The sequence below is a fragment of the Myotis lucifugus genome, unplaced genomic scaffold (assembly GCF_000147115.1).
Source record: "Myotis lucifugus unplaced genomic scaffold, Myoluc2.0 scaffold_169, whole genome shotgun sequence".
Taxonomy (NCBI): domain Eukaryota; kingdom Metazoa; phylum Chordata; class Mammalia; order Chiroptera; family Vespertilionidae; genus Myotis; species Myotis lucifugus.
The window spans coordinates 532,389-544,434 of NW_005871217.1; the positions used below are offsets into that span (position 1 = coordinate 532,389).

General features: G+C 37.7%; 1 protein-coding gene across 15 annotated transcripts in view; it reads right to left on the reverse strand.

Annotated features, from left to right (window-relative positions):
* Window positions 1–12,046, reverse strand: part of HUWE1 (HECT, UBA and WWE domain containing 1, E3 ubiquitin protein ligase) — a 142,704-nt gene that overhangs the window by 53,175 nt on the left and 77,483 nt on the right. For 14 of the 15 annotated variants that reach the window (XR_002831059.1, XM_023760014.1, XM_023760016.1 and 11 more), the window contains 8 exons: window positions 10,195–10,440; window positions 9,877–10,010; window positions 9,039–9,133; window positions 6,393–6,584; window positions 3,909–4,125; window positions 3,444–3,566; window positions 2,613–2,850; window positions 1,998–2,228 (listed from right to left, as the gene is read on the reverse strand). Coding sequence is in view for 14 of the 15 variants with exons in the window: in XM_023760014.1 (XP_023615782.1) it covers window positions 1,998–2,228; window positions 2,613–2,850; window positions 3,444–3,566; window positions 3,909–4,125; window positions 6,393–6,584; window positions 9,039–9,133; window positions 9,877–10,010; window positions 10,195–10,440 (1,476 nt within the window). In the remaining variant the exon portion in view is untranslated. The remainder of the gene's footprint in view (window positions 1–1,997; window positions 2,229–2,612; window positions 2,851–3,443; window positions 3,567–3,908; window positions 4,126–6,392; window positions 6,585–9,038; window positions 9,134–9,876; window positions 10,011–10,194; window positions 10,441–12,046) is intronic. The other variant, XM_023760019.1, reaches the window with a different exon arrangement.

Consider the following 12,046-nt stretch of genomic DNA (forward strand, 5'->3'; position numbering starts at 1 on the left):
CAAACGCATTTTAAAAAGAAAGAAACCCTTTCAAGAAGTAAACAAGTTTTTCTAAGTTCACGGGAACTGAGAATATTTATAAGCTAAGATAGGTAACACAGATGGACCTGTCTATTTGGTGCTTTGGAGCATTAGAGCTGCACAATGGGGCAGATGATTCCCCTAAGAAAATGGGGTTAGATGGTTATTATCATTAATAGGATTATTCTAATTCAACAATCACAACAGCAGAAGCAAAAATTGGTCCTACTTTTCAGAAAACAAACTAGCAACAGAACAAGAGCCCGAAAAAATGACCTAGGTTTTCTATCACTGTGAAATAATCATGAGATGTACAGAAAGAAACCATATACCACAGCTTTACAACACCAAATAAGAAAATTAACATCCGCAATAAAAGAATGACTAAGACATAAAAAAAACCATTTTCTTAATGACACCAACACAATTCTAGATAATATATGACGGTAACTATGTAAAATTAGGCAGAGAACAGAAACATCCTCAAAATGCAAAGGAAAACCCACTGTATGAGAGAACATACAGCATTTGTCAATGATATATCAGATAAGGGGTTAATTTCCAAAATATATAAAGAACTCATACAACTCAACAAAAGGAAGACAAACAATCCAATTAAAAAATGGGCAAAGTACCTAAATAAACACTTCTCCAAAGAGGACATACAGATGGCCAAGAGACATATGAAAAAGTGCTCAAAGTCACTAATTACCAGAGAGATGCAAATTAAAACGACAATGAGGTGTCACCTCACACCTGCCAGATTGGCTACCATCAATAAATCAACGACCAACAAGTGCTGGTGAGGATGTGGAGAAAAGGGAACCATAGTACACGCTGGTGAAAAACAGTATGAAGCTTCCTCAAAAAATTAAATATGGAACTGCCATTTGACCCAGTGATCCCACTTCTAGGAATATATCCTAAGAATCCCGATACACCAGTGAGAAAGAATGCATGCACCCCTATGTTCATAGCAGTGCGATTTATAATAGCTAAGACGTGGAAACAGCCCAAGAGCCCATGAGTAGATGAGTGGATAAAAAGCTTTGGTACATTTACACAATGGAATACAATACAGCTGGAAAAAAAAAAGAAGGATCTCTTACCCTTTGAGACAGCAGTATAATACTCCCGGAGAGTATTATACTAAGCGAAATAAGCCCATCAGAGAAAGACAAGTATCACATGACCTCACTCATATGTGGAATGTAATGAACAAAATAAACCGACTGACAAATAAGTTGAGGCATGGAAGCATGGCACAGATTGATGAATCTCAGAGGGAAGGGGGTGAAGGGGGTGGGCAGAGATTAACTAAAGAACTTATATGCATAACCCATGGACACAGACAATAGTGTGGTGAAGGCCTGGGGTGGGGTGGGAACTGAGTGGAGAGGGGCAATGTGGGAAAAATGGAGGATTGTTGTAATACTTTCAACAATAAAAATAAAGAAAGAAAAATTAGGCATAGAACCAAATGATAAAAAAGAACACAATAATTATCTTGTGTGGTGACATTATGACTACCCTTTTAAAATATGTTGCTGTATTTCTAAATTTTCTTAAAGTTAGCATTTGTTAGTTATTATAAAAATTATGGCATGTATATTTAGAAGTCATATTGCAACAGGTCTCTGGACATAAAGAGAACACATATATACAAATGCCCAGAGGACTATGCTAAATATTCTTTTGAAATTTAAATGTCAAGTTCATAAGTGCTTCCCCCTCAACCTCCACCCCACTACTGCTTCTAGCTTACATTTTTCAAAATGTGGTTTATATGTTTATTTAAAGATGAAAAAAACCAAAACCAAAACCAAACAAACAGTAAGATAAAGAGCAAATCTAAAACTATATCCTGGCTAACCGGACCAGGCACTTAGTGGCATGGAAAGTTAGAAAACCCACAAGCACTGCATTCTATCAGGTGCAAAGTCTAGGCCCTGGAGTATCAGGTCAGTATTTAGTACCTGTTGCAGTTGCTGTTGGTTGACTTGAGGATCTCGGCGGGAGCCACCTTCCTCTTGCCCTGTATCCTCTTCTCCTCGAGACCCCTCCTTCTCTTTGCTCAGTCTCTCTCTAATTACAGGCTCTCCTCGGAGGATGTGGCACAGGATGGCCAGCATGGACTCTGCCATTCGCCCACCATACACCTTCAGGGGTTTCCGGTTCCACAGGTTCTTGATGCAAGTAAATGCTGCCTAGAAATAATTTGAAAGGCTGTGTGAAAATCATTTTTTTTTTCAATTCAAAAAGCCCTGTTGAGGAATAAGCCAAAGTCCTTCCACAATCAGTACATGCCAACAACAAAATCCTAGGTCAGTACTGAAGGGGCCTAAGCAAGCACAGAGAAGGGGCATTTAATGCAACCTAGAAATATCAATCTGAAGTTTAAGGTTCAAATGTGTATACCACAGAAAATTCTCAAATGATCCCTATTCCCTTCTGTAATGCAGCCCTATCTGGGAGTAGAATCTAATGGTTCTCCAATAATCAAGTTATTTAATCAAGGAGCACAAATCAGAGTAGGAGCTACCTAGTCAGCATGAGAAATTCCTCTTGGTTTTAGAATGCTGAATACTCACTTTCTGAGTTACCACAAGGAAACGGAGGGCACTGAATTGTGGAAAGTTCTGGACACTTCCAGGCAATTTGGCAGGCAGTGAATGTGGAGATTCAAGCACCGTGGTAGGATTCACCATCTTCTCCACCAACATAAGCCAAGCATCTAGGAATTCTCCTGTGCCATCAGGTAAGTCTGAATGCTCCAATCCTTCAGCAACAGGAACTTTGCCACCCATCGACAGAGCCCAATTGAAAGTTCTAAATTCAAATAAGAGAAAATAAGGAGAGAGAACATTAGTATTTTAGATGGGGTAGTGGTAAAAAGGACATGTGATAGGTTCCCAGTCCTTATATTGGCACTACATGTCCCTCCCCTTGGAGCCACTGCTTCCAATCTGTCCAACATTTATTAGATTTACCTTTATTTGGTCTTTGTTCTAGCTTTGAGATATTAACATACAACATATGTAAATTTGTGTACAATGTCATGATTTGATACACATATATATATATTGCAAAATGATTACCACTTCTAGCATTAGTTTTTAAAGCCAAAATAAACAAAAAGTGAAACTTAGTTTAAAATTTTGACTGAGAAGCAGAAAAATGATCATATTGAGAAACAATAGAAAAAGACAAGCCTATTAGAAAAATATGTACCAGACATTGGAAAACCATTGAGGAAAAGCAGAGACCCTTACAAACACCTCCAGAAAGGCTGAATTCTACACCTTCCACGAAAGATGGAAATAAATAATGGCTAGTGCCCAAAATGTGAAAGGGTACAACCAATGGGTGTCTCTATGTATCCCACTGTCACAAGATAGGTGGCTTAAAAAGTTGATCCTTACTCAAAAAGAGCATTGTGGCCTCCAGAGCAGAGAAATTTCTGCAGCATGAGATGGTAGGGATACTTCCTCTCATCAAACAGCATTGGGGATGTAAAACCAACTGAACAGATGAAGAATGTTAGCCTGAAAGAGGGAAAAAACATATTTAACATTCTCTGAGGCAGACACTAACACAATGGGAAATTCATATAGAAGCCAAGAGTAAAATTTAACATTGCACTCATCTGACTGAAATGCAGGTGGGTGATTAGTCTGCTTATTAAAATTTCTTAAGTTTCTAAGTAGGCTCCTACCTACTAAACATACAAGGTTATTGAAATGCAGTTTGATTATAAATGCTTTAAAAATCTCTGTATTCTAGATTAAGTAGAACCAAAACAGGTTCTCTAAACTGTATTTACATAACACAGCTAGAGTAAGAGACCACCAAGTCAATTTGATTCTGTCTCTTAAGCAGAACCTCACCTGAAGCGGGGAGTCGGTGTATATGGTGGAGGCTGCCAAGATAAGCCTTTTGTGAGGAGCTTAGTGAGGGCGGAGGCTGTTGATCGAGCAGCGGGTGTCGGTGCTGTGGTGGTGCTGGCAGCATGATGGCTCCTTCTCTGGCGGACAGGAGACCCCACACAAAGTTTAACAAGGAGTCCAAACAGCTCAGCAAGTGCTCGGCCTAATCTGGAAGAGGCTGGAATCCAAAAGTTAGAATAAGGCTGACAGTATTCTCAGAATTAGTTTCATTTATAACAGACACATTACCATTAATACATTTTTATGACTGACCACTTCCTCACACCCAACACCTAGGAAACACCTGGATTTGACTCTACACATCATAATCCAAAAGGGAAGTTCCATAGGGAATAAATGCCTCTTTTAAAGGCAGGAGACAGAGACGTGTCTTGGCACTAGATATATAACAAATGTGAAAGTTAAACAAGTATTCAGACTGTTAGAGGAAGTATAAATTGAAACCAACTTTGCAGAGAGTAACATAGCAATAAGAACTACTGAAGTAAATAATAGACTTACTGGGTTATGAAGTCACTTATAATCCCCAAAGGGAAAAAGACAGCTAGGAAAAGCATAAACAATTCTAAGTGGCTTTCTTAAGGTGTTAGGTAGATTATAAGTATTTCAAGTTTTCATTTTTGGGAAATGTTTTTGGTATATGTCAGCAATTTTCAAACAGTATGCCATGTGTCACAAAAATTTTTAAAACATAAACTACCTGACTATTTAGTCAGGGGCACTGACCTCGTTTCCCTTAGATTGTCAACTAAAAAAGTGACAACAGCCAACACAATAATAGCCATCAGTGTGAATGAATCAAAATTATACCAATTTTTAAAGTCAGATTAGCAAAAAATATATTTTTGGGTGTGCTGCAGAATTTTAGTAATTAGTTTATGTGTGCCATGAGATAAAAAAGGTTGAGAATTGCTGGTATATGTGGTTGAACGAAAGAAGTACAATCCAAATGTAAAAGGAAATGCATAGAAAAAGAAGATATGTCTAAGCATATTATATTTTTGTGTTGACTTGTTTTTCTTAAAATATTTCTCTGTACTGGAACACTTGCAATGCCTGGCTAGAGGTTGAATATGCCCAGATTCTGAAAATCTAATGCACCCAAACTTAAGTTTGTGCTTTTTCACCACCGCCTTCAGTTGTTCCAAAGTGGCTCAAAGGTAGTCAGCAAGATCAGCAACCACAAAGAAATTGACATCAAAAGCATGAAGTGGACCCACACAGAAACCTCAGAATGTTCTAAGGTCATAGTCCAAGAGTTCTAACAAAGATAGGGGAGGTCAACATGAGCCATCCTCTAGGTCGATTTTCCTTCAATTTGGGTTAGTGGTAGACTTTCAAATTAAAACAAAAGGAGAATTAAGCAAAATTAGAACTTTCAAGGGTTTTAAGATAGCAAATGGAAACGCCAAAGGCTGTTTTCTGCTTGCTTTGGGACAGACCTTCGATTCCCAGATTTGCCCTTAGAGTCTAAAGTTAACACCTTCACTTTCCTCTACATTAAGGTGGCAGAAACTGGCAAATACTGAGGAACAGAAAAAACAGATCTTCCAAACATTGATATTACATTAAAAGGCAAAAATGGTAGAGACAGATTAGTGTACATCTTTAATGTGGTCTTGTATCATGTTAACGTGATCTCCAGAGTTGTCAAAGTGAATTTACTAAAACACAAATAAATTAACTATGTCACTTGCTATGTTTAAGGGACAGAGAAAGAGACTGGGTGGAATAGCAAGACAGGTAACTGGAAAGCAGTAGTTTTATACCACAAAAGTCGAGAATAGAGCATTTCAAGAAGGAGATGGTAGGTCAACTATCATGCTGTAAGGAAGTGACAAGGGGACTGAAACAAATACAAGAAACTTAGCATTAAGGAGGTTGTAGGTATCTTGGTAAGACATTTCAATGGAATTGGTGGAAGCAGAAGCCATTTGCAGTTGAAGAATGAATAGCCGGAAAGGAATTATAGATAGGGAAAGGGTAGAGGGTTTTTAGGAAGTGATTCTCTTATCTTTGTATCCCTAACAATAAATACAGAGCCTATCACATAGTCAACACTCAATAAAGTATACCTAAAAACGAGCCACCGAAGATTTTTCCTTTGTAATCCTCACCCGATGATATTTTTTCCATTGATTTTTACAGATTGGGAGAGTGGGAGAGAGAAACACTGATGTGAGAGAGACACATGGATTGGTTGCCTCCCACATGCACCCTGACCAGGGCAGACCAGGGACAGGGATCGAACCAGCGACCCTTTAATATATGGGCCAATGCACTGAGGAACATTGGCCCGGTGAGCCACCAAAGTTTTAAACTTCCTTAATGGGAACAATACAGCCAGCCATACCAACTCAATTTTTTGAGAACTAGTTAAGGCTCTGAAAGCCAGAAAAGGGAGTAGAAAAAAGAATCACTCACCTGACAATAAAGGCTTGATTTGCTTAATTCTGGCAGCCATGGCAGGTGTGATTTTAGATTTGCCCTTAGAGTCTGAAGTAGTAGGTTCATCTGTCTCCATAGGAGCCAATGTGTCACCATCAAGCCCAATGCCTTCCAACAAGCCTTGGGTAGAAGCATCCATACTTGCAGCTGTGGCATCCTGCTCCCCATCTATAGACATAAGAGAAGATCAGTAAGACCATGGTAAACCAGCATTTACCTGGTTCCTTGTTCTGAAGAGTCCCAAACCTGAAAAGAATCTTCCTATATCTGAAAAGAAAAACAAAACAAAACAAAAAAATCCCAAACTGTACTGATTGATATGCTTGATTGCAGGCACTGCATGATCCAGGGGTACCACTTAGGCAGACTACAATGTGCATGGTGCCCTTATACTGTCAAGGAGCATGCCCTGCTAGAATTCTATAGCTTATTAGTAAACTCAAAGCAGACATCATAGATTACACCACTGTAGAAATATAAACCCTAGTATTTAAGATTTTTGTACATAAATGTGAGATATGCCTCTTTTTGTGTGTGTGTGTGTACGCTCTTAGATCTAAGAATTGGCTTTAGGCAAACGTTATAAAACACCCCACCAAATTTTCTGGAAAAACTATGTGCAAATAGAGTCATCTTTGTCTAATGTGTGAAAGACACTGCTGGGGAAAAAATCTGAATTAGAGAAGGTAATTCTTTGACATTGAATTTAATTTTGTTCTCAGTTCTTTTCCTTGAGTTAAATTTGATGTATTTTGATATTCTAATTGTTGGTTTGGTTCATTTTCTCTAAAATTAACCTTGTCAGAGGTGTGTATATATTTTATTAATTCTGTAACCTCTCCCATACTGTCATAATCAGTCCTTATTTGTCTCATAAGTTATGTCTGCTTTCTTTATTAATTTACACTTTTAGTAATTTCAATAAATTTTAAAGCATATCTGGTAGGTTTTTATACATAAAATTATCTTAATAGTTTATCAAAGGGATTTCCTCCCTGATGCAGAACATAGGAGAAAAAAAACTTTCTAAAAAGTGGCTTTTATTAATTTTAAAGTGGCTTGTTACATTAGGGTCAGAAAATTGTGTATCATTTCTGCTTATTGAAATTTGGAACTTGTATTGTGCTGTAACATAAAAGCTATTATTTAAATTAGCACTGTTTATTAGAAATATAATGTGAGTTACATATATCTTAAATTTTCTACTATGCAGATTAAAATGTAAAAAGAAACAAGTATAATTTTTAATATACTGTTTAATCCAAGATAATAAATTGTTCTTTCAACATGTAATCAAATGTAAATTCTCAAGATTCTACATTCAATGCTAAATATTTTTAAAAGGTACCTATTTTATACTTTAGAATAATTGATCTGTGTTTATATTTGATACAATTTAGTTGAAACAAAAAAAGATTTACATACCCAAGTTGTTCCAAACATACTTAAAAGTCGTCCAACTAGTGAACAGGGTAACAGCTGTTACATTTAAATTAATAAAAATTAAAAATTCAGTTTTCTCCACCCAACCTAAGACCTCAAATTAACTATATCTGAAACAACCTTATTTCCAAATAAGGTCATATTCTGAGGAGCTTGTGGGGGGTGGAAGGGGAAACACATTTCAACCCGTAATACCTTCCCCTTAACAAGAGAAAAGAAAAAAAAGAGAGGGAGAGACAGGAAGGAGGGCAGGGGAGAATGAAGGAGTAAGAAAAATATTTAATTTTTTAGTTGTACTAGCTACATTAAATTATTCAACAGTCACACATGGTTAGAGGCTACCATATTGGACAGTGTGCTTTTAGTGTTCCACAGCCACTTAAAAATTATGTAGCATTTTAAGCTATAAAATTAAGCTTCTGAAAAACAAGCAAATACAAAAATTAAAGTCCCATCAAACCCTTTGATAGGGTAATTTCTAGGAATCAATCTTAGAGTTGCATAACACTACATACAAAGATGTTCATTTTTCAAAATAGTACATTAGAAACTTAACAGGGAATGATTAATTCATTGTACCTTTACATGGCACTTAATGTGTTAAGTGAAAAGAGATCTGTAAAATATTCTATCTAAGACAACTGTAACTACGTTAATAAAATATATCCTCAGGGGAAAAGATTAGAAAGACACTTTCAAATATTGTTTTTTTGTGTGTGATACAAATATGGGTGATTCTTCTTTCTACTACATCTTTAAATTTTTACCACTGTGTGTATATATTTTTATTAAAAAATGGATAAAAAGCTAAATTTTAAAATAATTAAAAATCAATGAAAAGGCCCTGATGGGTGTGGCTCAGTTGGTTGAGCATCGTCCTTTGCACCAAAAGGTCACAGGCTAGATTCCTGGTCAGGTCACATGCCTGGATTGTGTGCTCAGTCCCTACCTGATAGGGGGCATGTAGGTGGCAGCTGACAGATGTTTCTCTCTCCCTCTCCCTTCCTCTTTCTTTCTAAAAAAAAAAAAAAATCAATGAAAACATATTTAAAAAAATCAATGAAAGGAAAAAAATTGAGAATTATAGATGTTAGAATGTTAAACTAAACTTTCACAACCGACCTGTAAAGACAGACAGAACTTAAAAGAATGGCTGAGATTTTAGTTTCTTGGAGTTACCTGCTCTTTTTCCGCCCTGGGTCGTACCTGCCTTCTCATCCTTTGGAACCAGCTTCTGCATGTCCGCCTGGCCAAATTCACACCCAGATGGTAGGCTGCAAAAAGAGAAATAGTAAGGCAAAAAACTTGAATAGTTCATCTCTTATGTTATGCTTGGTCTCTAACCTGCTTAGCTGACACTATCCCTTCCTATAGCAGTTTAAGTTGACCTAATAGAACACCTTCAATGATCAAATTCCTGAAGTAGCACTCAACAAGGTTTCCAACTCAACTTTTTCAATCTGGTTAACAACAGGCCAAATTTAAACACCCACTATGTTGACACCATAAATCAGATACACAATATGATTTTTAAGCAAGTCCCTAGGCTGGTAAGTGAGAAGGACAATGTTACAAATTGAATGTTTGTGCCCCTCCCCAAACTTTGTATATTGAAATCCTAATGCTCGATGTGATGGTATTAGTAGGAAAGGCCTTTGGGAGGTGCTTAAGTCATGAGGGTGGAACCTTCACAAATGGGACTAGTGTCTTTAGTCCCTTCTGCCATGTGAGGATACAACAAGAAGTCTGTGTCCTGGAAGGGGGCCCTCACCCAATCATGCTGGCACCATGATCTCAGACTTCCAGCCTCCAGAACACTGAGCAATAAATTTCTGCTGTTTATAAGTACCCAGTCTGTGGTATTTTGTTATAGCAGCCAGAACGGACTAAGACAGACAAAGAAGCCTCTGAACTCTTTCCTATACACTTCTATCCTTGACTAAAGACCAATACTCCAGGCTCACTGAGCTTAGTTTTTCTGTTAGGAAAGAAATAAGAGAGATGACCAATCCCTTACCTGTTTGGGGTACACAGGGAGAGGAGGACAGTGCTTTCCCACACCAGGGAACAGTATAGCTGGCTCAGCTTGCTCAGAACACTCAGACCCAACTGAGAGCCCCACTGGTTTACGGAGATGGAACGAATTTCACTCTGCAGCCAAAGTAAAAAGAAGATGATCTTTGGAATGCTCTCTGAATAATTATATTCAAAATCAACTTTTAGCTCTTTAAAAAGGATGAAGGAATAACTACTAAGCACAGTAAGATGTCATATGGACACCCTAGGTATTTCACTGGCTTTAAACCAACATGTTCACCCCTAAGATAATTCTTACCTGTCCAACTCTGCAAGTATGAACAAACATCATGATGTAGGCGTGGGCAGCAGTGAGTGCATGCAGTAGAGGTGTGGCCTGAGCTGAGAGGGTAGCATCAGCGACATTGCCAGCACAAGCCAGTTCTCGCAGCAGCACTGAACCCCCAGGAGATTCAATTGGGCGGTGTAAGGGCTCCAAAGAGGAGAGGATGGAGTCCAACTGAAGGAGACCCTCCTGAAGGACTTTGGGTTCATGTGACAGTGTCTGAAACAAGAAAAAGGATTAAAACATGTACAGTGAACTTCACATGCATCATGTCTTTCATAGTCACAATAGAAGTGGAAGATAAGTGTCACAGTTTCAGACTTGGCCATGGTCTCTTGGTAAATGGTGGAGTCAAAACATGAATGTAGCTATAACCCACCTCAACACCTCCCTGTCTAGAGCAACACATTACTTTTCTTACCACATTGGCTTTCAAATGTAGTAAGCCAATAAATTGGGATATTCTCAAATAGCCAGGTCTCCATGCTATAAGATGAATTCCAAATTTTGTTCAACAGGGAGCAAAGTTAGGCAAAGTTCCAAAGCATGGAAGTGAACCACTATTATAAATGTTCTTTCCTTCCCACAATAAGAGAGACTACTCTAGGATAGGCATCAGCTAGTCAGTTTGTTTGTTTTATGAGACAACTCAAGGATTATATGGCCCTTGCAATCTCTTTGTCTTCAAAAAAATCTGATAGCAAAATACTATCACTTGTCATTCAAATATGAGAACTTATGTGCCTTTCCTACAGCTTTAAATAGACCTATCTGTTCCCACATAGTATCTTAGAAGTGGGATAAAGATGGAGCAGCCCTTTCCCCTCTCTTAGTATGAAATAACAATTAAATATTCACAAAAAGTAAAGCAAAATAAAACATTAAATGAAGACGTCATAATTATGGATCTTTCCAAGTTCATAAGCAACTAGATTTCTGATTTTTAGCAGAAATTAGTTGTTATGGTTCACCCAGCTAATAAAAGAGCTTCATAGATTTAAGGTAATCCCTATAAAAATCCCAATGGTGGGTTTTTGGATTTTTTTTACAGAAATATAAAAATCTCTCTTTAAATTCATATAACAATCTTAAGGGACCGAATGAGATATGTCTTGAAAAAGAACAAAGTTGGAGGTCTCACACTACCTGATTTCCAAAATTAAAACCACAAAGCTATAGAAATAAAAAGTGTGGTACTGTCCTAGCCAGTTTGGCTCAGTGGATAGAACGTTGGCCCATGGACTGAAGGGTCCTGAATTGATTCTGGTCAAGGGCATGTATCTCGGTTGCAGGGTTGATCCCCAGCCCTGGTCGGGGCTCATGTGGGAGGCAACCAATCGATATTTCTCTCTCTGTCTCTCCCCCTCCCTCTAAAATTTACTGGAAAAATATCCTCGGGTGAGGATGAACAACACAAAAAGTGTGGTACTAACATAAAGACAGACATCAAGGCTAATGAAATAGAAAAGAAAGCACCCAAATAAACCCTCTCATATATGGTCAAATGACTTTTGACAAGGGTGCTATAGGGAAAGGACAGTCTTTTCAACAGTGTTAGCTAAAGAATGAAGTTGGACCTTACCTGATACCATATAAAAAAAAGAAACTCAAAATAGATCAATGATCTAAATATAACAGCTAAAACTATAAAACACAAGAAGCTATAGTGTAGCTGCACAACACTGGATTTGGCAATGATTTCTTAGATATGACACGAAAAGCACAAGTAAAAAAGTAAAAAACAAACACAATAACCTGGACTTCCTCAAAATGAAAACTACACCGAACTATCAACGAAGTGAAAAGGTACCCCATGGAATGGGAA